The sequence below is a fragment of the Puma concolor genome, chromosome B3 (genome assembly GCF_028749965.1).
Source record: "Puma concolor isolate L17-30 chromosome B3, mPumCon1.1.hap2, whole genome shotgun sequence".
Classification (NCBI taxonomy): Eukaryota; Metazoa; Chordata; class Mammalia; order Carnivora; family Felidae; genus Puma; species Puma concolor.
Genome location: NC_141672.1, coordinates 147,461,010 through 147,488,790, shown reverse-complemented (window position 1 = coordinate 147,488,790; position 27,781 = coordinate 147,461,010). Strand labels below are relative to the sequence as shown.

Genomic DNA, 27,781 nt, shown 5'->3' with positions numbered 1-27,781 from the left:
GTGCTGGCGAAACCAGGCCTGGATCTTCCCCCGCACCCTGTCTCTCCCACACGCGGCTTGCCTTGTGTGCAAAAGCTCTGTCAGCACCTGCCCGGTTCTCCTGAGCGGCTACTGCTTAATTATTACTCATAATCTCCCCCCTTCCCTTTACAGCTTTCGCCGTGCCGTAACATACCCTTCAAGCTTTCGTTCTCGGGACGGCCCCGTGCCACGGGCAGCCGAAGCTCCTCTTTCCGTCCCATAGGCAGTACTGGGGAGACCACCCCTCCCTCCCGCGTGCCCAGTTTTGCGCTGCTGTGCTGGCCACGGCCATGGTGGTGTCACCTGCACAGGGGCCGTGCCACAGGGCAGGACGCCAAGATTTCCACCGAGGCGGGCCCAAAACAACGCGGCTCTTGGGTCCCTGGGACCCGAGAGCTCGTAGTCTTGCTTTCAGGGACTTCTCTGTAGCAGGACAGCACTCCTTCGTGCAGGGCGTAGTGACACGGGGCCTGGCCACGGGGGCCAGACCTCGGGAGGCAGAGAAGGAGCGTGCCCAAAGCTGCCTCCCAGACGCAGGCAGGACAGCAGCGGGGGCGAGGGGGCTGCGTGCACAGGATTAGCCAGTTCGCTCTCCCCCCTCCTGCACGTCCCCTCCCTTCCCCGGAGTCCGCCATCTGACTGTCAGGCAGACTCCTCCCGTGTTTCCACCACTGTGTCCCGGACGGAGCCCTTTGTTGAGAAGGTGTCCGCGGGATCGCGCAGAACGGCGATGGCCGCACCCCCAGCCGTCCATTCACGCATCCTTAAAAGGGCTCCTCGAGAACGTTCCTTTGAAAGCGGGGCCCGTTGTCAGATGTTAACCAGACGCTCTGGAATAATCCCTTGTAACTGTCCTGTCGTGTTTCCTTTTTGGGTCCTAAAAGATGTACATTCAGGCCTACAAGACCAGCAACCTACGGATGAAGATCATCAAGAACGACTTCCCCAGCCGCCCCCTCCACCTGGAGGGGGCCCTGACCCGGAGCACGCATTACCAGCAGTACCAGCCGGTGGTCGCCCTGCAGAAGGGCTACACCGTGCACTGGGACCAGCCGGCGCCCGCCGAGCTGGCCATCTGGCTCATCAACTTCAACAAGTAAGTGGGCGCAGCCGCTCCGACGGAGCCCCAGGCAGCGGTGGTGACCCCTCGGGACCGCAGGCCGGCCCACGTCACCCCTGCAGAGGGGCCGAGGGCACCCAGTAGTCCAGAATCCGAGCCCCGGGTGGAGCCCCCCTGCCCCGGGTGCAGCCGGGCTCAGGCAGAAGCCTGGCTCCGCGGGCCTCCCTACGCCCCACGTGGGAGCGGGGGCCAGCGTCCCCTCAAGGTGCAACACGACAGCATTCCCGCCCGGATCTGGCCTCCGGCGTCGGTGTTCGGGTGCTGTCTGTGCCTGTCACTTGTCACGTGCTCCTGGGACACGGACGCCAAGCAGATGTGGAAAATGACACCGAAAGAGATGAAATGAGCCCTGAGACCGGGCTGGACCAGGAGGGGCTGAGCTGCAGGGCAGCACCCTGGCCCAGGCCCGGGCAGTGCCCAGGGAGCCCCTCGCCCTGCCAGCCACGCTCCCCGCCCCCAACACTTGGCAGCCGGATGGTTACGCAACCCCCCCCAGCAGAAATGGAGGTGCCGTCTGGGGGAGAATTCTCTGGTCTCTCTCCAGGCGGGCCCCAGACTCTCTGAGGCCCGGACGCCCTTGCTTGTGGCCTGACCCCCCCCCCCCGCCCCCGCCTCTAGGGGCGACTGGATCCGAGTGGGGTTCTGCTACCCCCGCGGCACGTCCTTCTCCATTCTCTCCGACGTGCACAACCGCCTGCTGAAGCAGACATCCAAGACGGGCACCTTCGTGCGGACCCTCCAGATGGACAAGGTGGAACAGAGCTTTACGGGCAGGGGCCACTACTACTGGGACGAGGACTCAGGGTGAGGACCCCCGCCGCGGCAGGGCGGCTCGGCCCCGGGGCCGTGCCCCTGGCCCTCCCAGCAGGCCAACCCCCACCGGGTTACCTGCCGTTGACGGAGAACGCTTTCCCAGGGGCTTCGACTCAGGGGCCGAACTCAGGTTCCATCCGCCAGTGACATTTTCCAAGCTGCTAAGCTGGGGGTAAACATTCCGTGAATAGACGCGGGGATGGGAGGAAATAGGCCCATTTCAGGCAAAAAGCAAAAGCAGCTTTTCCTTAGAACGGAGGAGACCCGGTCCGTTCCCTCGGGTCCTCCCAAGCCAGGGGGAGCAGATGACATCATCCCTCGTCCAGAAGGGGACAAAGAAGGGACAGAGGAAATAGCGGGGTCCTGCCCCGAGGCCACGGCACAACCTTGGCACGGCTCGTTTCGAACCCGGGCCCACCTCTCCCCAGAGCTGTCACTCACCCTTTGCTGGATGGCACTAGGCACTGCTCAGTGGAGGGATAACAGGGATAGAGTGTCTGTGGAGAATAGAGAGCTGTCTGGTCCCCTCCCTGAAAAAGAGAGTAAGTCCAACACCTCCGGAATGCCAACAATGTCCGAGCGGTGAGGCCGCTTAGAGCCATTCCCCTGGGGAGTGACCGTAAAGGATCCCGTGATGGCCGTGTTCCCTCTTGGTTGCAATCAGCGATAAGGAAATACCTAGCAGGGGCACACTCTCTCTCTTTCAGACACGGTTTTATCAATTTGATGAGAGAAAAATTAGAATTTGAAAATCAGAGGCATTAGTAAAATGCTAGGTTTGGGGGGAAATAAATAGCACCCGATTTTCACATAAATTCTAAACCACTCGTGGGGCAGACAAGGCCACAGGTGAAGAGGGAACAGAGACTTAGGCTGATGGAACCGTTGGAGGACAGCGCCAACCGCCAAAGTCCCCAGGTGTGCCTGCCGGCCCCAGGAGGCACCGCGTAATCGCGGACGCCCCCCAGCCACCCCCCAAGACTCAGGGTACGGAGGGGCGGACCGGGGAGCCCAGCCTCTGCAGGCCGACCTCCACACCCACCGTCAGTGCCTGGTGGTGATTAGGCTGTGCTTTAATTTGGTGACACCCTTGGAGGCTGCGAGCTGGGTTACAGGACCCAAAGCACTGGGCTTTCCCAATACCTGGGGCCCCTCTGAAGTCTCGATCGGCCCCTCTGCGCGTCCAGGTGCTTCCCTGGCACGACCGGCTGTGCGGCAGTGGGTGGAGGTCGTGGCATCATGGCGCGAACCCAGCTCGCCGGGCCGTCTGGGCGCAGGCGGTTCCCAGAGAGGGGTCGGCACGGGAACAGCCTTTCGAATGCTGCAGGCGTGGGAGTCAGCCTGGAAGGTTGTTTCTGAGCAGGAGGAACGGTGACAAGTCCTAAGTTAGTGCCTCGGTTTCGTCGGCCGACCCCCTGCACCACCCCCGCGGCGTCCAGTCCTGTCCAACAAGCAGGGAAAAGATGGCAGTTTCGAGAAAAGTATAGTGAGGAAGGCTCGCCTCACCAGGCACAGTGACGGGGTGGCCCGACTCTGTGACCGTCCTCCCATGTGGTCCCGGGTCAGTCAGCTGCTCGGAGTCCGAGAAAGCAGGGCAGTGACGGCACCTACTGGACGGGACCGTCTGAGGGTTAAGCGAGATGGCGTGTCCACTCACGGCCTGCGCGGAGCGTGGCATAGGGCACGTGCCCAGAAAACGGTCCCCGTTGGCGTTGCGAGGTTTGACGCCCGGGTGCTCGTTTCTCTCTCGGACCGCATGTGACCCCGTGGCAGACACGGCCTGGTGGCCATCTCGTAAGGCCCGTGGGTCTCACCGCGGGGCTTGGGAGGTGACGTGAAGACAGAGCGGGAGGAGGGTGGCGAACGCCTGAGCGAGCCCGGCCGTGGCCCCCGCACGCAGGCTGTTGTTCCTGAAGCTGAGAGCCCAGAACGAGAGGGAGAGGTTTGCCTTCTGCTCCGTGAGAGGCTGCGAGCGAATCAGGATCAAGGCCCTGATCCCCAAGAACGCGGGCGTCAGCGACTGCACGGCCACCGCCTACCCCAGGTTCGCCGAGAGAGCTGTGGTGGACGTGCCGATGCCCAGGAAGCTCCGTGGTGCCCAGCTGGTGAGCGGCCGTCACGTTAGGGCCCTTTCCGGACACCCGCTCGGCACACCCCCGTCCCATCCTGGGGTGGCCGGGGGTGCGGGGAGGCGGCTGCCCCCGTCAGGCCGTGCCCGTGGCGCCCCCAACCCAGCCAGGGCAGCCGGTCTTACTTGCTTTCCAGAAGACAAAGGACCGCTTCCTGGAGGTGAAGATGGAGAGTTCCAGGCAGCGTTTCTTTCACCTCCTGAGCGACGTGGCTTACATTGAAGTGAGTGGTTCCGGCCCCTGCAGGGGCGCTGCTTGGCCGCAGGGGGAGGCGGTGTTATGTCCCGGGGCTGTTGTCACCGATGACCACAGGCCAGGGTTGCCCGCCACAAAAGAAACTTGTTCTCTGGCCATCCTGGAGGATGGAAGCCTCAAATCGGGGGCTCAGCAGGGCCAGGTCCCCCTAGAGGGTCTGAGACCGTCTGCCCGAGGCCTCCGCTGACGTCCCCCGGGTTGTGGACGTGCCCCCCCCCCCCCCCGCCCCCAGCATCTGCCTCTGTCCTCGCACGGCCTTCACCCTGGGTGTCTGGGCCCCACACCCCCTTCCTTCCTCCTACGAGGACACCCATCGCCGGATTTAGGACGGGCCCTAAATCCAGGATGACCTCATCTCAAGATCCTTAACTTAATTGCATCCGCGCAGACCTTCCAGCCAAGTAAGGTCCCTTTCCCAGCGCCCACCCACACAGAGGGCCCCGGAGAGCCGCTCGGAGAGGGTTTTGTGCTCTGAGCGGCTGCACGGACCGCCCGGCTTCAGGGTCCACGTGGGCGCCCCGAGCCCGCTCCCAGCGGTGCTGCTTTGGGCCTGCAGGTGGACGGGACGAGGTACCCCAGCTCCGAGGACGGCATCCAGATGGTGGCGATCGACGGCAGCCGCGGGCACGTGGTGAGCCACACGAGCTTCAGCAGCACCATGCTGCAGGGCGTCCCGTGGCAGCTGTTCAGTCACGTGGCGGCCATCCCCGACAAGTGAGTCTGCGCGCGTCCCCCTCACCCCATCGCGTCCGGTCTAGGGGCGCCGAGGGCGCGTTCGAGGTCTGCCTGCACCTCTGACGACCTAAAGGGTGCGGGGCGGAGAATGTAGGTCAGGCCGAGGCGGCCGGGCTGCCCACTTACAAGTGGGAAGCCTGGCCCTGGCCTCGTTCCCCGGCCACGACACGCTTTCCCAGCATGACCTCACCCCGCCCACGCTTTCGATGCGATCCAAGTGCCGGTGGCTCTTAAGTTCTCTGGCCCACACCTCTCCCGGCACCGCCACGTCTGACAGGCTACAAGTCTCCCGTGGAACCCAACCTCGCCCTTGGCCGTCGCCTCCCAGCCCGGCCCCTCCTCCCGTTCACTGTGTTTCGGTTCATGGGCCTGAACCCTGCAGACGGCTGGACCACGGTCTGGGCGTCCTGTGTGACTCCCCCCGTCCCTTCCTCCTCTGTGACCGGGTCCCGGCCCCCCACCTGCCCGCTCGCCCTCCGGCCGGGCCTGTCTATGGCTGCAAAGCAGGCCCTCCGGCTCAACCTCCTGACGGGCCAGGCCTCTGCCACCCCAGCCTGACCCGGCCTCCCTGCCAGCTGCTGGCTTGAATTCCCCCCAGCACCTCCTGTGCCCTTTCCTAGAAATCCCTGGTAACTCCAGGCACCTTCCCAATCTAACGCGCACCTCTTTGGTGAGGTCTCTTCCAATGCAACCACAAAGTTCTGTCTCTACTAACACGAGTCTCAGCAGCCCCGGGGACGCGGCCGTTCCCGGGCGAGGGCCCGCACTTCCTCGCGTCAGGGCCACATCTAACTTGGTTTTGTGTTTCTCGCTAAAGGAGGGGTAGAACTCGCTCTCAGGGGCCACGACCTGGCACGGTGGGAAGTCCGGGTGGCTTGTCGGGGCGGCCTCTGCCCTGCCACCATACCCCGTGCTGACGAGTGTAGGCGTTCACAGGCCGTGACAGTCCCATACGGGGCAGACAGGGACACCTCTGAGCATGCAGGCTTCTGGCCCCATCAGGATGCTGTGACGCACGAGGAGCCCCGTCTGCGTCCCGCTCCTGGGAACTAGCCCAGAGCCCAGTCTAGAGGGCACGACCTTTGTCTGGGTTCCCCTGAGCGGCGAGGCTTAGCTGTGCCAAAGGGACGTGAGCTTTTCCTCTGAACTGGAACGATGACGAAATGGCCTCCTGGGAATGGCGCCCGAGCCCAGTGCCAAGAACAAGTGTGCGATGCTCCCTCTCTCTGCTGGCTTCACCTTGCCGTCCCCTGGGGCCTCGTCCCCAGGCAGCCCCAGCTCCCCTCCCTGTCCCTAGGGCTGACGAGCCCGGTGCATCTGAAGGGTGTTCCTTCTGCTCCCGAAGGGACACAAACGGGGGTGACCGCGGCTTCCAGAACCCTGTCTGGTTTTTCCGCGTCTGGACTGTGGTCTGTGGTTATGGGATTCCTGTGAGATGTGAGCCGGAAGCCCGTTGGGCTGCTGTTCCTGGGGGGTGGTGCTCCCCTCGCCTGTCCGTCCCGGCCCCGCGGGGTCTGCCACCTTGAGGCTGTGTTCCCAACATGTGGGCCTGAACACGACCAAGGCCGGGAGCAGAGAGTCTCACCGGGCCCCCAAGCTGGGCTTCTGCAAGTTGGGGCCCGTCCGGCTGGGCACACGCCTCCCTCCAGGCCCCTGCGCCCCGCCTCCGAGCACGACTCCCCTCGGGCCTAGTAAATTCGCCCCAATCTCCCATGTGCAAACCGGGCAGAAAGTGACGTGAACGTGGAGGTTAACACTCCCCAAGCACGCGGTGACCCCAGCTTCTGGCTTGCTCTCCCGCCACATTTCTATCTGGTCCCAACCCAACGGGCTGAGGACATTCGCGTTAATAAACGCAAGCTGAAGTCCCTCCTCCGTGCACCTACCCCGTCCTCTCTGGGGACAGACACGCGTGCAGGCAGCGAGCGAGCTGAGAGCAGGTGTGGGGAGGTCCCCGGGTGCCGACTGCGGCCAGAGGTGTGGGAGGGAGGCCGGGATGTGGGTCAAGCACGGAAAGAGCCAGTCCGCTCGGCACGAGGGACAGGCGGCCTTTCCCCAAACCCGCAGCCGGGCCTCTGGGCGCTGCTGACTGTCCCCACCCTACCTGCTCTGGCCTCTGACACCTCCTCTCCTGCAGCTCCATTGTGCTCGTGGTGTCGAAGGGACGATACACGTCCAAGGGCCTGTGGACCAGAGTGCTGGAAAAGCTCGGCGCAGATAAGAGCCTCAGGTTGAAAGGTAAGCGATCCAGACCACGGGTCTACACTGACCCTAAGTCCAGATGCCTGGTGTGGGGGCTGCTGCTACCTCTTGCCGAGACCACAATGCTCCCCACCACACCCCAGGGTCCTCGACACTAGGCGGCCTTCTGGAACGTGTGGGCCGGGTGCCGCCCGTTCACCATCCCTACACGCCAGCAGCCTCCTCCCAACGTGTGAGCAGACACGGGAAGCCACTTCCTGAGTTGTTCGCCCGTCCGCTCAGCACGGGCCCCCTCCCCTTCTCGTTAAACCAAAGCATCAGCAGGAAAGTGGCTTGATCTGCCCCCGTCCCGGCTCCCGCTACAGGGACGGGCGGGGCTCTGCCTCGTCCTCCGTGTTCCGGTGGGCTGGACACTCGTACGCCCACCGTAAGGGACGTAGGGAGGGACGGAGAAACGAAAGCCCAAGGCATCTCTACGGCTTGTCCGAGGTCCCTCGGTGCTTCTGCGGTGAAGCCCAGCATGACCCTCGTCACCGTCACCGCGGAGCCCAGGGGAGGCTGGGAGGGAGGCGGAACAAGCCCGCAGACACTAACGTCCGCTGGGGTCCACGCGTGGTGCCCGGCTGTGCACCTGCTGAGCTCGCCGCGACTGCCGCGCGTTCACGGGTCACGGTGCCGTTGCTTCCGTCTGGGATGGAACCAGACGCTTAAGTAACTTGCCCAAGATCAGAATTTGGATCCGAACGCTTCTAACCCAGAGCTCAGCTACCACGCCATCCTGTGAGGAGCATCAAAGCTCGTGGCCCGTCATGTGGGACGTCAATTCCTAGCAGCTCCCACGGGAAAGCCCGGAGGCCCTGAAGGCCCTTCCCTCGAGCCAAAAGAGAGCCCCAAGAACAGAGAAGTATCTTCTCGGGCTCAATCCTGGACTCATCTTGGGGCCTCTGCCTTTTTAACTAAGACCCTGTTGCCAAAAGCTGACGTAGGTGAGGTGATCTAAGTGGGGTCTTCCCAGAGGTGGCACGTGTGTGCCGCCCGCCAGGCCGGGCTGGTCCCGAGTGTGGACAGAGAGCCCCACGCCCCTCCCTCGGTTAAGCTCCGAAAGCAAGGCAGGGCTCGCTGCATGGGGCCGGGGGCCTAGACGTCTAGTCTGGCTGCACCACTTACTCTGAACCCTTGGACGGAGTCCTTCCAAAGCCACGGCACGTTGGAGCCGGGAGAGGTCCTGTAGCTGAGCGTCATCCCTCGTGTGACTGGCTGACTGACAGGGGACGCTGGGCTTCAGAGAGGCGCAGGGACTCGCTGGCTAATGGGGGACGCTGGGCTTCAGAGAGGCGCAGGGACTCGCTGGTGATCAGAGGCTCAGCCCAAAGGCGGCCGGGGCCCCGGGGGGGGGCCTCCTGTGCAAAGCAGGGCCACCACCCCGCACGGCCGACCGGAGGCTCGGGTGAGACCCTGTGTGCCCCTCGCAAATGACGTCATCGGGCACAAAGCTACTCCCGGGGAGGCAGAGCCCGGGGCGGCTGGGAGAGGGCGCCTGGAAATGCCTGCAGGGAAGGGCGATGGGAGGCCTGGTGGGAGCCGCTCTCTTGGGGTTTCCGTTCATGTGACTCACCCCTGCTTTCCAGAGAAAATGGCGTTCGTTGGCTTCAAAGGGAGCTTCCGGCCCACCTGGGTGACTCTGGACACCGAGGACCACGGTGCCAAAATCTTCCAAGTGGTGCCCATCCCCGTGGTGAGGAAGAAGAAACTGTGAGGACGCCAGCCACCTCGTGTCGCTCCGCAGTGGACGGTGGACTCTTGGCCGCGGGCCAGGCGGGACGGCTGGCTCCCCCTGGGAAGGGCCGGGGGCAGCCCTAACGGGCGGGGGGGGAGGGTATCAGAGACCCTGGCGCGGCCACCCACCCCCACTCCAGCGTCTCCCTGCGGCCCCCGGGGGGGCAGCCGACCGTGCTGGAGACCTTCCTTCCTGCAGCCTCTCGGGTGCTTCTCTCCTACCTGTGCCTCTTCAGTGGGGGGGGCGCGGGGGCCACGCAAGGAGACCCGAGCTGCACTGGCGGCAGGAGCCCTGACCCAGCCGTTCACAGACCCTGCGCTCTCCAGCGCACACGGCAGGCTGGTCGATATGGGGGAAAGGGAGCCGTGAGCAGACACCAACCTTCAAGGGTTCGGGAGCCGGCATGTACACGGAGCCGGCCAGCACGGGACCAGCTCCCCTCGGGGGACGGGCAAGCCCTGCCTCTGGAGGGTTCACCCGACCGTTCAGGAGGCCTCGGGTCCCGGGATGGGGGGGGACGAGGTGACTTTTAGAGGCCCTCTGCGTTCTGAGACCACACTGCACGCAGAAGCCAGCGGCAGACGAGAGGGTGCCGTGTGGCTGGGCGCCCTGGGCCGTGAGGGCGGAGCTGCGGGAGGTCCGGCCTGGGGTCCGGGCTCGCAGGCTGCAGGACGGGCGGGCTCAGAAGAAGACCGGGCCAGGATCCCGCGTGCTCGGGTGGGTCAGGACGCGGCCTGCAGGAGGAGGAAGGGGGTGGGCACCTTGCAGGGCAGGCTCGGGCAGCCCCCCCCCCCCCAGTTGCTCGGAGGTGCTCCCACCTGCTGAAGCTGCTGACCGCTGGGTCACCCTGTGCCTGCAGCTTGCTGGCCCATCCAGCAAGGCCACACGTGCGGGGGGGGGGGGTGGGGGGGGCCGGGCCGAGGTGCCCAGAGCACTGAGCACCTCCTGGCCCCAGGGAGGGCTGGACCAAGTCGAGGGAAGTGAGCTCCTACCTGGCGCCTCATTTGTTCTTTATCCCGAGACCCGGGAGCGTGCTCTCACTTCAGGAGCCCGAGGTTTCAGAGTCGGAGAGGACCTTAGGGTACGTCCAGTCCAAGACCCTCCTTTCACGGAGGGGGCGTGTGAGACCCCGAGATGGGTTAGAACCACGCGGCCAGGCCAGGGCCGGGCCGAGAGGCCCCCGCCCAGCACCTGCCGCCACACCACATTGCCTCAACAACCGGCCCCGGGCGCTGAACGGGGACGAGTTCCCTGAAAAAGTCATCAGAGTAGAGAGAATTGGCCGATGGCTGTTTCCCTCCAGGCCCACTGCCCGCCCCGCGGGTTGGGGCGGCCCTGCGGCCCCCGCTTGTCCTGGTGGCCACGGCCGTCCCGCTGGTGCTACCCGAGTGCAGGAGCACAGGTGCGGCCCAGGGCACAGTGGCGGGTTTGCGTCAACGCTTTGGGTGAGCCGGCTCGGCTGCTGGGGTCGGGGGCTCGCAGCTACCCGCTGACCCCTGAGCTGTCTGCCTCGCCCACCCTCCACCCTGCAGGGAGCTCAGAGAGCTCCTGAGGGAGGGGACCCCTTCTGGGGTTCACACTCTCCCGGGGGGCCCCAGGGTCACGCCGAGCTGCATCTCCCCCTTTCCTGCGCCAACCACACACTCTTCGCAACTCATATTTTGAAGACGGCCTTCTCTGCCCCCTCTGCAGCCGCGGCCCTCGGGAGGGGTCCCCTCCCCAGGCTGAGCCGACTGCCAGAGCGGTTTCCCGGAGCACGGTCCGTCCAGCTGCTGGGAGGCAAAGGTGGGACAGGGCAGGGGCCGTGCTCCTGGGAGAAACCTCTTCCACGCAGATTCCCGGCGACGGGTGGGGAGGGGAGTCGTGACCTCATGTCCCCATCTGCAGTTCTGTTGAGTTTTTCAAACTCTGTCGACGCGAGGGTCTCACACTGTGAACCAGCTAGGGTGGGGTCGCTTCCGGTGGCCGGGAGTGTGGACAGTCTTTGGTTCAGTTGGTTTCAGACAGCGTATCTGTTTGAAAATGCTCAGAGTTGTACACACGCCCAGCAGCTCAGGGTCCGTGCGCGCACTCTCCCTCCGACGCCGGCCAGCAAGAGCCAGGGGCCCGGCGTGCTCTTGGTGGCACACGTTTTCTCACCGCCTGGAAAATCGCTCCCACGGTTCTGTCTGTCGGCGTCCAAATGAGTTAGGCCCTCTGGGGCGAGCCCCACTCCCCTGAAATGCCGGTCTCTTTCCTGTTGCCGAAACGGCTGGTCCTTTTTCGGGAATTAGATGTTTTGTTCGTAAACGTTTCTCATAGGTGTTGCCACGAACAAAGATGTGTTTTCTATTTATTTATTATGTATGCACTTGGAGAAGTCGTCGTGGGAGAAATGGATGGTCCTAAATGTCACGTTCGGGGATGTCCTTTGGACCACGTACCCAGAACCTTCTGCTGGTGGCAGAGGGCACTGGCTGTGGTTTGGAAAACCTTGTACCATAGTAAACATACAAAGGATCTCAGCCTCCCGCCTCCTGCTTCTGTTTTCCATTAAAGGGGGCCTCGTTTTAAGCCAGATATTTAAGCAAAAATGAGACCGATGAAATCCCACCCGCCCCCCCCAGTCTGCCTCTCTGTCACTTCCAAGAATTATTCATATGTTAATGCCCTACCTTGTCCTGCTCTCCGGGGCGCCCACAAGAGCTGGTGCAGCTGGTCCTGTGGGAGAAGAGGCATTCGTTCATGTGACCGGCCATGCCCAAGACGCGCCCTGCCCTCCTCACTCCCAAGCCATCAGTAAGCCCTCAGGGCAGCACTGTCCCCCGGGGGAAAGCCAGGAGGGGCCAACAGGGCCTTGGCTGGAAGCAGGACTGTCTCCTCCTTCTGGAGGCCACGCACAGTGTCTGAGAACAGCGTAGAAGTGGGGGGTGGGGAGGTAGGTCCAAACCAAGCTGTCAGGCAAGAGTGGCAGAGGCAGGCTAGAGCGGTCCCCTCGGCCACGCTGGGAGGGGCCCACAGGATCGGGGGGGGAGAAGGTGAGACGCAGAGCCTAGAACGGGAAGACCGGGGAGTGTTCTAGAACTGCACTGCCCGGCTGGCAGCCACTAGCCACGCGTGGCTAAATTCGAGTTAATTACAAGTTAAATACAATCAAAAGTTCAGTTCCTCCAGCCCACGTGGCTAGTGGTGGCCGTCCCGGATGGGGCAGGTCTAGCACACGCTCCCATCAGCGGGCGCCTGGCGGCTCAGGCGGTGAGCGTCCGACTCTTGACTCCTGATTTCAGCTCAGGTCACGATCTCACGGGTCGCGGGTTCGAGCCCCGCATTGAACTCCGCGATACAGCGCGGAGCCTGCTTGGGATCCTCTCTCCCCCTCTCTGCCCCTCCCCATTTGTTCTCTCTCTGTGTCTCTCAGAATAAATTAAAACGTAAAAAATAAATAAAACATTTCCATCACCACAGAGAACTCTTCTCTTGGTGGCTTCTAGAGGGCTCTCAGGGCTCAGTGTGTGTGTGCGTGCGCACTCAGTCCACCGAAACGGGTTGGCATCGGGCTGTGGTATCGAGGTGCCAGTGAACGAGTCCGGTGGACCAGCTCGGACACCCGTGTTGGTGGGCCGGGGACAAATCCGACACCCCGCCCTGGAGGAACGTCGCCTGGAGGCATCACATTTGAACACTCATCCAGTAAATGTCTGAGCACCTGCTGGGTGCCAGGCACGGCAGGCACACAGGGGACACAAAAGACCCCCATGGAGGACAGGTGTCAGGGCTCCGGGGACAGGGACGAACCGTCCTCACCTGCAGCGGTCGGGGATCAGTAGGGGCTGGAGGCGCCCGGAAGTCAGGGGCGGGCGAGGCACGGCCCGGCACAAGGGAAGTGAGCAGAGGTGCGGGCTTGAGGGTGGAACAGCGTGCGGGGGGCAACGTGGGGGAGCCGGTTCACCACTTGGACACCCGCACACATGCTGCTTCAGCGACGCGGGAACGGCCCCCGTGGGAGGGCTGGGACGGAGACCCTGGGCGGCTAAGGAGCGGGAGGGCGGGCTCAGGGACCCTTCGACAGTCACTGATGCCCACAGGGAAGTCCCCATACGAGAGCTTGGGCCCCAAGACCCGCGCCTGCTGACAGGCCAGCCTGGAGGGGAGAGGCGGGAGGGGCTTCTGCGGAAGGAGCAGGAAGTAACGAGGAAGGGCAGGAGGGCGGTCCTGATGAGGGAACAGCGCTTGCGGGGCCTGGCGGAGGAGACACCGTAGGAAGTGGTGGGGGCGGGCTGTTCCACAGACTGGAGGGAAGAAGGGACGGGCGTCCACGCAGAGATACCCAGTGGTGGCCTCGAGGGGTCAGAGTTCATAGCATCTGCTCCAAACGCAGGGGCATGGAGTCTGCAGCAACAGTCCCTGTATCCACGTGACAGACGCGGCTGGGTGTGCAGGCTGACCCCCACCTAGGGTCCTGTCTGCATCTCTGGCCCCATCACCCACTGCTGCTTCCCGGGCCCCAGGCACACAGGAATCTCATCACGTCTCGCCCACCCAAAGCACTTAGTGTCCCCGCAGTGTGACATGTGACCCGTTCCCTGTAGCAGGCACACCCTTCCCTCCTCCTTCTCCACTCGCCGCGTGCCTGCCCTACTCTCTCCAAGGCTGAGTTCCACGCGAAGGCGTCTCTGACCCACCCCTGGCCCCGTGGACCTTCCTCCTTCCTTCCCCGGGGCCCAGGGCCCCGAGCCACCACAGCCCACACCCTGCCACCAGAGGCCACTCGCCCCTTCCGCCAGCCTCCCTCAGGGCGGGCCATCTGACTTCCCACGTGGGGCAGAGTTGTGCTCTATAAACGTTTCATCGAGGGGCGCCTGGTGGCTCAGTTGGTTGAGCATCTGACTCTTGGTTTTGGCTCAGGTCATGATCTCACGTTTGTGAGATCGAGCCCCAGGTGGGGCTCTGCACGGAGTATGGAACCTGCCTGTGATTCTCTTTCTCTCTCCACCCCCCGCCCCTGCTCACACTCTTGCTCTCTCAAAAAAAAAAAAAAAAAAAAAATTAGGGGCGCCTGAGTGGCTCAGTCGGTTAAGCATCCGACTCTTCCTCTCGGCTCAGGTCACGATCTCACGGTTCATGAATTCTAGCCCCACGTCGGGCTCTGGGCTGACAGCATGGAGCCCGCTTGGGATTCTCTGTCTCCCTCTCTCTCTGCCCCTCCCCCGCTCGCTCGCTCTCTCTTTCTCTCTCTCAAAAATAAATAACCTTTAACAACAACAAAAAAAATGTTTTATAAACGCATCATTGAAGGTCGAATGATGGCACGGGCAGACCCCTCTCCTCCCTCTGTCCAGGGGGCCAGGACCCAGCTGCCCTCCGACCCCGCTCTGAGCTCCCCTGCCCCAGAGGCAGGAAAGGAGTGGGAAGTGAGGGGGGAGGACGACCCCCCGGGAAGGGCAAGCACAGGGGCTCGCCTCAGAGATGTGCGGCCACCCACACAGAGGACGTCAGCAGGGCGCATCAAATGAGCTTTGATTTCCAGCACAGACTAATGTTATATTTATACCGGACCGTAGTCTATTAATATGCAATAGCATTGTGTCTAAAAAGACCAATTGCACACACCCTAACCTTAAACTATTTTACAGCTAAAAAATGCTGGCGATCGTTCAGGGCTTCAGGGAGTCAAGCACCGATCACAGATCACCACAACACAGACAGTAATGGTGAGCCAGTCTGAAATATTGCGACAACCACCCACACGTGACGCAGACGCACGAAGTGAGCCACGGCTGTTGCAACAGTGGAGCCACGGACTTGCTCAACCCCGGGTCACCACAAACCTTCCGTTTATGAAAATGTGCAGTATCTCTGAAGTGCGACAAAACGGGCCGGTAACAGTGCTAAGAATCGAAGACCTCCAGAACCCATTAAGAAAATGAAATCAGGGGGAAAAAAATGAAATTAGGGTCACCTGGGTGCTTCCGTAGGTTGAGCGTCCGACTTCGGCCCAGGTCACCATCTCACGGTTCGTGGGTCCGGGCCCCGCGTCGGGCTCTGTGCTGACGGCTCAGAGCCTGGGGCCTGCTTCGGATTCTGTGTCTCCTTCTCCCTCTGTTCCTCCTCTGCTCACGTTCTGTCTTTCTCAAAAATAAACAATAAAAAAAAGTTTTAAAAATTAAAGAAAACAAAATAATTTGCGGACCACGGGCTTACATCATTAACGTCGGCAGCCTAGGTGTCCTCAGTGTTGGGGGGTCACCTCTTCTCTTAGTAGTTACATGAACCTGCTGAAGGTCCCCTGATTGGGAGAAACTCAGTGACGCCCCTCACTGCCAAGTCCTGCGCACACACACCCACGAGCCTCCACTGCTCCCGTGCCCGGCTGGCCTCCGCCTTGGACCTCCCTGTCTCCCCTGACAGAGCCGTCCCCTTTCTCCACTATGCGATGACCTCAGTGGGGAACACGGCCTCTTTCCTTCTGGATCTCCCCAAATTACATGGACACAGGGAGGTCACTTGTAGCGGAATTTTGCTGAGGGCTTGGGAATATGGCAGAGCAGCCATCTAAAACAGAAAATGAGTCATCGTGATGGAACGGTAGGCACGGGGGTCTCTTCCGAGGACTAGTCTGTGGGGCGGGGCCTGTCGGGGGAAACAGGTGACAGACAGTTACCCACGTTCTGCAGGAGGGCTCGCGAGAGAGAGGCCCCGTCACCTCCCTCCAGACCGGGGGACAGAAGGCAAGAGACGCTGCCGGGGCGGGGTTCCCTGGTGGAAATCCCGAGAGTGGACGGTGCTGGGCACTTTCTCCTCTCTCAAGGGGTGCACCCGCCGAGCCGGGGGAGGGGTGCCAAGAGAACCCCTCGTGGGGAGGCGGGGATATTTGCGGGAAAGACAAGACCGACATTTCCCTTCTCAGCTGCACGCTCGCTGAGCCCCAAGCTGACCGGCCACCCGGCTGGGGCGGAGCGGGAAGAGTGTCCTCTGGACGGCTGTCCTGGTTCCCCGTCACTCGGGAAGGCAGAGGCTGAAGATGCCTGTCCCCTCACTGGGGTACCTAGAGGTGGACGCAGGGAGGCCGCCGTTCCCGGGTGAACAGAGGGCGGCCTCTGGATACACGCATTCACTTCCACCTCTGAGCCGGGAAGGATGCACGAGGCTTCCCGTGAGCCACGCACACGCCACGGACCTTACCCGCAAGCGTCGTGAGCTAGCTCGAAGGGACCCCGGCCCAAAGGGCCACCTGCTCAGATGGCGGGATCTTTCCAGGAAGAGGTGATGGGCTGCCCCCAGAGGCAGGAGCTGAAGGACAAAGTGGTCTCGCCAGTATTCGACTGGAAAATGCACTGCTCAGATCAAAGTCGAAAGGACAGTATCTGGGAATAATCCGGAACACGTCTCAAGCCAAAGACCGTGAGGGAGGGTGCCCAAGGACAGTGTGCAATGACACAGGCTGGGGAAGCCTTGTGGCCCCCCCCCTCCTCCAACCCCCCACTCTGGGCCCCACCCTGCAGGAGCCAGCGGGGATGGGGCTGGGGAGGGCTCAGGACGCGGAGCAGGGAGACAAGAGGGAGAGCCGATGGCCCCCATTCCCTCCTGCAGGGGCTCAAAGAGAAGGCGGAGGCGGGGGACAGCAGCGGGGTGCAGGTGACCTGGCTCTGGGGGCAAGAGGAGAAATCCCTGGCTTGTAGCATTTGCTGAAGCCCATGGTGTGAGTGTCCCGACGCGGCCAACGTGGCCGATGCCAAGCTGCGGAGCCCCGGGTCCCTGCCGGTCTGAGCACCGGAGCCCCGGGTCCCCGCCGGTCTGAGCACTGGTTCTCACAAGCCGATACTAGCTGGCTCAGCTCACCAAGGCAGAAGGCCGAGTCGGCAGGGCGCCTTGAAGGCAGCGCGGAGAGAAACAGGAAAGTCCCCGCCAGTCCGGGCCCTTCAGCACATCAATCAGAGAGAGGAAGGCGGAGGACAAGGATTAGACTCCCCTGCAAGGTACCAGGTCGTCTCCTGCCCCGCTGACTTCCAGCGGGTTGGGCCGGCTGGAGGCACCCTCAGGAGATGGGAGGGAGGCTCGGGGAATTAATGTCACTGCTTCCCTCTTTGCCGGGGCCCTGCGGGCGGGTGCTATCCTCCTAAGGAACACGGGGCTTGGGTCAGCACGCTTTACCACCGTCTGGCCGAAGCCCAGTAACCGCCTCCCTCCCTCCCGGCACCCCCAGGCCCAGGGCTGCTGACCCGCTCCTTGCTGGGGCCCTAAACTTTATTCACGTGACTTGCAAATGGCCCCTTCGTGAAGTGATCCTTACTAAGGCTTCCCGCTGGACTCTACTGATAACTTTATATACGAGACGCCCTTCCGAAGTTTAAGTGGGGAGAAAAGGAAAATACCAGGAGAAAAACAGGAAGGGACCACTCACAAAGGAAAACAGACAAATGGTGCATAACTACGTTTAAAAATTCAACCTCACTGGCAATTGTAAGATGCAAACTCAAACAACAGTGAGATGCTACTAATCACCCATCAAACTGAAAATATGAAAAAGGATGCTAAGGGCCAGAAGGAATGGACACTCTTCGATGGTGACCAGAGAATTTGGTACGAGTTTTCCATAAAGCAATTTACCGTTATGTAAAGGTGGTCTGACGATGTGTGCAAAGTTGGGCTCCAAAACTCTATCCCAAGAAAGGGCTACTGGGGTGCATGAGGATCTGTGACAAGGACATTCGCTGCCGCGTTTTGCACAATAATAAAGAAACTCTGAGACAACTGTATAGTCAGTAATCAGAAATTTGCTAAACTGAGGTTCCCTTTCCCAAAACAAAGATTAAAAGTGACTGCTGAAGGGGGCACTGGGGGGCTCAGTCAACTAAGCATCGGACTTCGGCTCAGGTCATGATCTCACGGCTCGTGGGTTCGAGCCCCGCGTCGGGCTCTGTGCCGACAGCTGGGAGCCTGGCGCCTGCTTCGGATTCTGTGTTTCCCTCTCTCTCTGCCCCTCCCCTGCTCACACTCTCTCTCAAAAATAAACATTAAAAACACTTTTTTTTGTTAAGAAGTAACAGTAGTTTAGGAAGTATTTAGCATTGTGCATCAAGACCCTTGGAAACAGTCCTTGTCTGTAACCCACTAATTACTTGTGGGGAACTTACCCTAAGCCAACAGAGTTTCAGTGTAAAGACGTTCATGACGGCATTCTTTGTAATCTAGTCACTCGATAGGGTCAGAGCCTCAACGTTTGGCTACGTGGGAATGGCTACACCCATTACAGCCTCGTGGTGAACTACTAGTCCTCATGGAGAAACTACTTCCATAGTGTGTGAGGGCACCCCGCTCACCGGCAGAGTCAGCTGCAGAATCCCCGTGGGTTCTGGAAGTCACGCAGTATTACAGGCCGAAGAGCTGAGAGCTCAACTGGCCGACTTTCCCCACATTTGACGTGTTCACACTCACATGCACACGCATGCACACATACCCACGCACACACTCACATACACACACGCACACACTCACGCACAGACACACACGCACACACATGCACACACTCACACATGTGTGCACGCACACACATTCTTGCACACATGCTCACACACACGTAGTCACATACACACGCACGCACATGCACGTGCGCCCTCTGGCTCTGCTCCCCCCCTTACCCGGGGCCACACTCCCACAGCCACAGCCTCTGTCTCCATCCTGGCCCTGCCCCCTCATGCCCCTGGGCCTTTGCATCTCCTCCTCCCTGCCTCCTGGTTCTGCATCTCAAAAGCCCAAAGAACAATCTGGCAAAGCCCAAAAACAAAAAGGCAAACTCCTCCCCAGGGGGCTGTTCTGGCCCAAGTGTGAGGCAGAGAAGTGACAGGTACGTTCTGGCCCACCACATGCACTGATTAAAAATTACAAGTGGGCGCCCAAAGGCAGAAAACACCACCTTCCCCCTCAAGAGGTTCCAATGGAGGAGCAAAGGCCTCAGGAGTGTGTGAGGAAGGTTCTGCATCAGGGGTCTAGGGACTTGCTTTGCACTGGAAATGAGTCCCTCTTGTCCTGCTTTCTCCAGACCCTGGGATGTAAATCTGAGGCCAGGCCGAAGTCCTCACCTCTGTCTAGAGAAGGGGTGAGGGACGTCAGATACGGCACTCAGGGCCACCACGTCGGGGCTGAGGCGGGAGGCAGGGACCAAAGAGGCCCCGTGTGTCCAAGCCCGCACCGAAGCCGCCCCCCCCCCCCCCCCCGGAGGAGGAGTGCCTGCCGGCTGGCTGGGAAAAGCAGGTGCACAGCCGAGCAGACGTCCCCTGAAACTCCCAACATTCCGGACGGCAGCCCTCCTGGCCCAGAGTGTTCTGGACTCTGGACTCGTGGGCTCGGACGCTGCATCTTGGAAACTCCGGCCGACCTCTCTGGAGGAAAAATAGTTGGCCTGGGTTGGCCCGGCACGGCGCTCCAAGACTGGAACCCGGTGCAGGCTGGCTGCTCAGGTCCAGAGCGGCAGGCTTGCGCGTGGACAGGGGTCAGTTCAACGACGCCTGCGGGGAGCTCACCAAGTGGCCTTGGCTGCAGCTCACGGGTCCCCAGACGCTGGACCAAGTGGAGAAGGCCTGTGACACCTGGTGGGACTGAAAGGGCCGGCCTACGCCAGCCGACTCCATCTTGTTCTGTGTCCTTCACCTTGACCACACCTCCTCCCCTTGAGTAACCCCCCCCCACCTGCCTAACAGGACTCGACCCTTCCCCAGGACCCTTCCCCAGCCAATCGGCTGAGGCCATAGCCATTACCTCACCAACTGCCCCCAGGCCCCAATAAAACCTTTGTCCTTTTGAAACTCGCTCTCTTTCCCTGGTATCTCACCGCTGCGTCGGTGCAGGTAGGGGATTGAGCTCGAGCTAGCTCGAATAAAGGCTCTTTGCTTTTGCATCGGACTCGGCTCCCTAGTGGTCTTTGGGGATCATGAATTCTGGGCATAACATTTGGGGGCTCGTCCGGGATCCCCAAGAACCCCGAGGGACCCCCGACCCGGAGAGCCTGACTGGCCACGGTTAGTGTCTGTTTGTTCTGTCTTTTCTGTGTGAGCTCATTTCTGGAATTCTGGTAGTGCCCGACGCGGTCTAAGTGGACGCACTGGAGGACCACGGGCCGGGAGTTTCGGAAGATGTTCCGATTCTCCCTTCTGGAGGGACGTGGAATCCCCTCAAAGGTCTGAGACGAGGCGGGTCGCTCTCGCTGGTCGGCGTGAGGCCGTCGTCTTTGGAGGGACGTGGAATCCCCTCATCGGTTTTGGAGGGACAAGGAATCCCCTCAAAGGTCTAAGCTAGCTTGCAGTTTTGCTTCCATGGAGTTGGAAGACTTTCTAGGGGCCCTCTGTTTGTCTGTTTTTGTGTTTCTCTGTTTTGTTCTGTGGACTTACTGGACGGACGTTATGGGACAGACTCAGACTACTCCTCTAAGTATTATGATTGATCACTTTAAGGATGTGAGGGGAAGAGCTAACAACCTCAGTGTGGAAGTCCGAAAGGGTCGGTTGCAGTTTTTTTGTTCTAGCGAGTGGCCAACTTTCAATGTCGGATGGCCACCAGAGGGGACCTTCGACCTCCCTACCATCCACCGAGCCAGGAGTATCATCTCTCAGCCTAAGGCGGGCCATCTTGATCAGCTCCCTTACATTATCACTTGGCAGGACCTTGTAGAAGACCCACCCTCTTGGCTTAAGCCCTTCCTAACCCTGCTCCCTCCGGAGCCAAAACCCATTCTTGCTTTGCAGGAGACAGAGAAGAGGAAAAGTCTTACCCAGCCTTCAGCACCCCTCTACCCTGTCCTACAGGGGGCTACTGAAGAAGAATTAATTTTTCCTCCCCCGTATAACCCCTCTAGGATGCCGGAAGAACATCAGCCTCCCCCTCCGGGGGAGGCAGACGCTGTTCCGAGAGCGGGAGGCGGAAACGCTCCAGGGGGAAGCCCGCCCTTTACCAGACAAAGGGCTCAGAGGGGGCAATCCGCCTCCGCCGCCGACTCCACTATTCTGCCCCTGCGAGCCACCGGACCCCCAGACGCAGAGGGGAATCAGCCCCACCACTATTGGCCTTTCGCCACTAGTGACCTCTACAATTGGAAAGCTCAGAATCCTAAGTTTTCCGAGAAACCGGCAGGGCTTATTGATTTATTAGACTCTGTTCTTTTTTACACATCAGCCCACGTGGGATGATTGCCAGCAGCTTCTGCAGGTCCTGTTCACGACTGAAGAAAGAGAAAGAATCCTCAGTGGGGCCCGAAAACTAGTTCCAGGCGCAGACGGAAATCCCACCACCAACCAGGCTCAGATAGATGCCTCCTTCCCCTTAACTCGGCCCCAGTGGGATTTCAACACGGCAGAAGGTAAGGAGAGGCTCCGGGTCTACCGCCAGACTCTAATGGGGGGTCTCCGAATGGCTGCTAGAAAGCCAACCAATTTGGCCAAGGTAGGAAATGTACAACAGGGAAAAGATGAATCTCCGGCTGCCTTTTTAGAACGGATCATGGAGGCATTCCGTACCTATACCCCCATGGATCCAGAGGCTCCGGAAAGCAAGGCAGCTGTTATCATGGCCTTTGTAAACCAATCGGCCAAAGACATTAGGAGAAAATTACAGAAAATAGATAGACTAGGAGAAAAAAGTCTGCAGGACTTACTGGTGGTAGCCGAAAAGGTATATAACAACCGGGAGCCTCCTGAGGACAAGCAGGCTCGCGCCATGGCGGCTGCCAGCAGTAAGCAGACTCGAGACCTGGCCAGAATACTACTAGCTACCACTGCTGACTTCCCCGAGGAACGAGACTGCCGTCTCCGGCAGCTGGCAGACGACACAAGAAAAGGTAAAAGCACCAAGGGGGGGAAGCAGAGGCTGCAGAAGGATCAGTGCGCATACTGCAAGGAGATAGGGCATTGGGCCCGAGATTGTCCAAAAAGAGCTGGCGGGAAGGGAAGCAAGACTGATCGAGTAAAAGTCCTAGAGCTAGATGAACTAAGTGATTAGGGGAGTCGGGGTTCGGACCCTCTCCCCGAACCCAGGGTAACTCTTAAAGTGGAGGGGACCCCTATTGACTTCCTTGTCGACACCGGAGCACAACATTCGGTCCTCCGCACCCCACAAGGAAAACTAGCCAGCAAGAAGTCCTGGGTACAAGGGGCAACTGGTATGAGCCAGTATTCATGGACTACCCGAAGAACAGTAGATTTGGGAACGGGCCGGGTATCCCACTCCTTTATGGTAATACCAGAATGCCCCTACCCACTGTTAGGACGGGACTTACTGACCAAGATTGGAGCTCAGATAACTTTCAGACAAGGGGGGCCTCAGGTCACCCATGGCAAGGGCCACCCCATCCAGGTCCTGACCATGAAACTGGAGGATGAATACCTCCTCCACCAGGAGGCGCTCCCGAGAGAGGATAATATAGACAGATGGCTACGAGAATTCCCCTCGGTTTGGGCAGAGACAGGGGGGATGGGACTAGCCGCTCACAGGACCCCAGTCCTGGTAGAGCTCAAGCCAGGAGAGAGTCTGGTAAGGATCAAACAATACCCCATGTCTCAGGAGGCCCAGAAGGGGATCCAGCCACACATCCGGAGACTACGAAGCCTAGGGGTACTAGTTCCTTGCCAGTCTGCCTGGAACACCCCCTTACTGCCGGTCAAAAAGCCTCACACAAATGACTACCGACCGGTACAAGACCTCCGGGAAGTAAATAAGAGGGTCGTGGACATACACCCAACTGTTCCCAACCCATATACTCTCTTGAGCTCCTTGGCGCCCTCCAGGGTCTGGTATACTGTACTAGATTTAAAGGACGCCTTCTTCAGTCTGCCGTTGGCACCCCAGAGCCAACCCTTGTTCGCCTTCGAGTGGCATGATCCGGAGGAGGGCTACAATGGGCAACTCACCTGGACACGGCTACCTCAGGGATTCAAAAATTCACCCACCATCTTCGACGAGGCACTACACGAGGACCTGGTATTTACAGACACCTTCTCTGGCTGGGTGGAGGCATACCCAACCAAGCATGAAATGGCTCAGACGGTGGCTAAGAAGCTACTAGAAGACATCTTACTCAGGTATGGTTTTCCTGCCATGGTAGGATCAGACAATGGACCAGCTTTTATCTCGCAGGTAACACAGGCAGTAGCCAAGGCGGTGGGGGCAAACTGGAAATTACATTGTGCTTATAGGCCCCAGAGCTCAGGACAGGTAGAAAGAATGAATAGAACCCTAAAAGAGACCCTTACCAAATTAACCATGGAGACTGGCGGGGACTGGGTGACTCTCCTACCGTACGCCCTTTACCGGGTTGGAAACACTCCTTACACTCTGGGTTTTACTCCCTACGAGATCGTGTTTGGCAGGCCACCCCCTGTTATTCCCAGCCTTCGAGCTGAACTTATTGCTGAGTTTAAAGATCAAGAACTTTTTCTTTCCTTGAGCGGGCTCCAGAGGGCGCACGAGGACATTTGGCCGCGCCTCCGTGCCATCTACGAGGCTGGCCCGATCCCGACACCTCATCAGTACAAGCCAGGAGACTGGGTCTACGTCAAGAGGCACCACCGAGAGACTCTCGAGCCGCGCTGGAAGGGACCCTACATCGTGGTGTTGACAACCCCCACCGCTCTCAAGGTAGACGGCATCGCGACCTGGGTCCATCACACCCACGCTCAGCCAGCGGACCCCTCCTCGATCCGGAAGGACGTTGTCACGCGATGGGCCATCAGTCGGGACCAACACAACCCGCTCAACCTCAAGCTACAGCGCATTTGACCTACCTGATATTGGTAACTCTGTTAACTGCTTGTCATTGCTCATGCTGCCGGGAATCCCCACGCCCCCCAAAACATCACCTGGCAGATCATAGACACCAGCTCGGGGACAATACTTAATCAGACGTCCCAGAGCCACCCCAGGGACACTTAGTTCCCCAGAACTTTGCGTAAACCTCCAAACTCTGTTCCCCTTGTCACCATAAATGCAGCCGGTCCCATGATTGGGTCCCTAAGCTACATGACAAGGGGGGAATGAAAGGGCCGGCCTACGCCAGCCGACTCCATCTTGTTCTGTGTCCTTCACCTTGACCACACCTCCTCCCCTTGAGTAACCCCCCCTCACCTGCCTAACAGGACTCGACCCTTCCCCAGGACCCTTCCCCAGCCAATCGGCTGAGGCCATAGCCATTACCTCACCAACTGCCCCCAGGCCCCAATAAAACCTTTGTCCTTTTGAAACTTGCTCTCTTTCCCTGGTATCTCACCGCTGCATCGGTGCAGGTAGGGGATTGAGCTCGAGCTAGCTCGAATAAAGGCTCTTTGCTTTTGCATCGGACTCGGCTCCCTAGCGGTCTTTGGGGATCATGAATTCTGGGCATAACAGGACCTTCCGAAATCGGCCCACGGGAAGTCCCCTCGTCCAGCAAACCCTGGATCTGCGGCCCACCCAGGACCCAGGCAGCTGTGGCCCGGGTCCGTCCCCCTTTTCAGGGTGGAGCCCCTGCCGGAGGCCCCGGGGCCCCTCGAAGATCTGGGAGCGCTACACCAAGTCGGTGGGAGAGTGGCCGCTCCCGCCGCGGGAAAGCCAAAACGGACGCAGACCGCTGCGCTCCTGGCTGCAGTGTGCTGGGCGGATGTCTGCACTCCTTCCAGAACAGTCTCTGTGGCCCAGGCGGTCTCCCATCCCCCCTTCCCCTCAGGGGGCTGTGCTACAGCGGAAAGGAGCCCGGCGTCCAGGGGAGGCCCCGGGGCCAGGCCATCCGGCCTCATCCCAGCTGTGCTTTGGCGGTGGGAATGGTTTGCACGTGGAGAAGGCGGCGCTACGCGGCCCCGCGGGCCCCGCGAGCGAACTGAGCGAGGGACGCTGGGGCACGAGTGAGATCGAGGGCGCGAAGAGCCCGCCTGCGCCGGGGTCTCCGAAAGCGGGGTACCCCGCCGAGCACCTCTTCCCCTCTCTGGCAACCCCTCGCGGCGTGCCCTTGGGAGAAACACTTACCTTCTCTGGGCCTCGGTTTCCTTGCGTGTAAAACGGGGGCGGTAACACAGCACCGGCCGCCGGGGGTCGCCGTGGGGACGAAGTGCGCTCCTGCGCGTTCCACGGCACGGCGGGGAGTCCGTCGGGGTCCGGAGCAAGTCGCGGCGGAGGCGCGCTCAGGCGCTGCGGGGCCGGGCTCGGCAGGTGCGGACTCCGGGAGCCCCTCTTTAGAACCGGAGGGGCGGGGTCGGAGCGCGGGCGGACGCCGGTCTCTGCCGCCACCTAGTGGACACGCCCCTCACTGTTAAAGGCCCTCGTGGCTTTAGGCGGCCCGGCCATGTGACTGCAGGAGCGGGGTCCTGGCTCTAGGGGCGCGGGGTGCAGCCGTCCCACCTCACTGACGGGGTCCTGTGAAGGCAGCCGCGCCCCTCTCCGCTGGCCCTGCCACAGCGGGTTCCAGGGCAAGGCAGGGCGAGGCTCCCCGGAGGCGGGGAAGGGAAGTCCCAGCCGTGGTTCCCGTCGCCGTCATCACCCTCCTCCTCGGCCCCCAGGCCCCGAATGAACTTGAGCGTCCCACTCAGCGACTGCCCTCCTCGGGGCCTCTCCCTGCAGACCCGCAGTCCCAGACCCCCCCACCCCGGGGAAAAGCCTGACCTGTGCCCACCCCAGAGGCCCTAGGGCGCCGGGCGCTGGCCTCACCACGGGCAGACACTCCTTCACCGGGTTTTGAGGCCAAAGGGTTACTGCTACCTTCAGCAAAGGACACACACATTACCCACGTCAGAGACGGCAGACCCCTGTCCTTGACCTCCCTGGAGCCAGACTCCTCCAGAGGCTTCATCTCAAACGGGCCCTCGGCGCCCAGTGTTAGCGGAGGATCCAGCTAAGTGGGTCCAGCAGCTTCTTGGGAGCCCTGCCATCCGAGTCCTGGGCCTGCCTTCGGCCAGAATCCAGTTTGGGAAGAACACCCGGTCCCCCATCAGGCTCCTCTCGAATTTTTCCCATCCAGCGACCCCTCACTCAGCCCGGGTCAGCACATGATTTTTAACAGAATCCACCAGTAAATGAAGAGGTGAAAGATAACAAATCAATTCTGGGGCGCCCGGGGGGCTCAGGCAGTTGAGCACTGGCTCTTGATTTCGGCTCAGGTCACGATCCCAGTGTCATGGGATCGAGCCCGGCATCGGGCTCTGTGCTGAGCATACAGCCTGCTTGGGATTCCCTCTCTCTCTCTCTCTCAAACTAAAAACAATCCCTATTAAAAAAAAATCGTTTTGGGGGCCCCTGGCTCAGTCAGTTGAGCGTCCGACTTCAGCTCAGGTCATGATCTCACTGTTCGTGGGTTCCAGCCCCGCATCGGGCTCTGTGCTGACAGCTCGGAACCTGGAGCCTGCTTTGGATTCTGCGTCTCCCTCTCTCTCTGCCCCTCCCTCGCTTGCACTCGGTCTCTCTCTCTCTCTCTCAAAAATAAACAAACATTAAAAAAAAATTTTTTTTAACATTTTCACAGGAGGGAGTGACTTTTAGTAAGTGCAGAGAACACAAAAACTCCTTAGTAATCAGAGGCATACAAATTAAATTACTGTTTTCTCTCTATTGAACTCTGGCTGGCATGTAGGTCATCAGTTGAGTATTTTTTGAACAAATAAATGCATTGATGAATACAGCTACCAAATCGTTCAGCGTCTGGCTGAGAGAGGATCCGACTCGCCACCCTGGTGCATGGGGCCCACCTCTGGCGCGGATGGCCGTGGCCACGCCGGGGTGGGAACGGGGTAGGGTCATTCGTGCGAGCACGGTGGGCTTGGGTGGAAGCAGACGGTCCCCGAAGGGGATGCGGACAGGGAGACAAAGCTGGGCACCACGGTCTGGCCCGACTTGCTCCACGCCGGCAGTCTGTAAAGTCGGCTTAAGGCACGGCAGAAGCATGGGACGTCGCGCAGCCGCTAAATGTCAAATACGGAGTCCGTGCGCCACCACGGAAACTTGATTACAGTATGACGCCAAGTGGGAAAGGCTGAAAACAAAATTCTCTTCCCGCCATGACGACGGCTGTGTGAACACAAAGTGCACAGATAATGTTCTGGAAGGAAGCGTGGTCGAATGAAAATAGCTTCAAGAGCTGGGTGGCGTGTGGGTAGCTGAGTTCTTCCTTTTATAGGGATCTTTTAACGTCGCCGTCATATTATCTCAGTAAAAACAAGGACTTCAGTTCTTGGTCTGAGAGCAAGAACCCAGGAAGTCAGGGAAAATATGACCTTTTAAAACAGAGGACGTGCTGACGGAGGTCTGCTGGACCCCGTGCTGGTGTGGCGTGGCCTCACTCTTCACCTTGATCCCCACTCTCCGATTCTGCCTTTAACGCTGTCAACTTTTGTCAGCTTTTTCGCATTTACTTAATTTTTTAAATACAGTGTTAAAACAGTATTTGCATTGGGTGCTGCGCCTTGTGATATCTGTACCTCATGTGCTTGCAACACGCCCCCCCCCCCCTTGCCCGCTGGTGCCCTAGTCCCGCCTTGGCCAGAGCAGCTTCCCTGTGGCCCTTCCTCCTGCGGACACGGGAGGCAACGTGATTTTCAGAGTGGAGCAGAAAGGGACGCCCCAGCCTGACCCTCCCTCTCTGAGAGGAGCCAACAGCCCAAGGTCCACGGCTAATTTGAGAAACTCTCCGGAGACCTGACAAGTGGCCTCCCAGGAGCAGTGGTGACCCCTCCCGCTGCCACCGTGCGAGGAGAGCCCTGGTCCAGGGCACGGGTAAACCCACAGCGGGGCAGAGCCCGCCTGTCA

At 60.3% G+C, this 27,781-nt stretch overlaps 1 protein-coding gene and 1 long non-coding RNA gene across 6 annotated transcripts in view; one reads left to right on the top strand and one right to left on the bottom strand.

Moving 5' to 3' along the window:
• Nucleotides 1-11,556, top strand: part of CEMIP (cell migration inducing hyaluronidase 1) — a 128,487-nt gene extending 116,931 nt beyond the window's left edge. For 3 of the 4 annotated variants that reach the window (XM_086711744.1, XM_086711742.1, XM_086711741.1), the window contains exons 23-29: nucleotides 906-1,117; nucleotides 1,760-1,945; nucleotides 3,855-4,059; nucleotides 4,220-4,306; nucleotides 4,895-5,052; nucleotides 7,211-7,311; nucleotides 8,904-11,556. In XM_086711744.1, the coding sequence (XP_086567870.1) occupies nucleotides 906-1,117; nucleotides 1,760-1,945; nucleotides 3,855-4,059; nucleotides 4,220-4,306; nucleotides 4,895-5,052; nucleotides 7,211-7,311; nucleotides 8,904-9,031 (1,077 nt within the window). In that variant the 3' untranslated portion in view covers nucleotides 9,032-11,556. The remainder of the gene's footprint in view (nucleotides 1-905; nucleotides 1,118-1,759; nucleotides 1,946-3,854; nucleotides 4,060-4,219; nucleotides 4,307-4,894; nucleotides 5,053-7,210; nucleotides 7,312-8,903) is intronic. The other variant, XM_086711743.1, reaches the window with a different exon arrangement.
• LOC147580504 (uncharacterized) lies at nucleotides 647-27,478 on the bottom strand. 2 transcript variants are annotated; one of them, XR_015253001.1, is made up of 11 exons: nucleotides 25,013-27,478; nucleotides 14,991-15,156; nucleotides 11,707-11,752; nucleotides 10,094-11,485; nucleotides 8,443-9,786; nucleotides 4,209-7,256; nucleotides 3,461-3,945; nucleotides 3,098-3,309; nucleotides 2,396-2,484; nucleotides 2,030-2,120; nucleotides 647-898 (listed from the first exon to the last, which is right to left on the bottom strand). It is a non-coding gene; the product is annotated as an uncharacterized LOC147580504 (long non-coding RNA). The 2 variants fall into 2 exon arrangements; XR_015253000.1 differs by having other exon boundaries at nucleotides 14,991-15,152.
• Nucleotides 27,479-27,781: the final 303 nt, after the last annotated feature.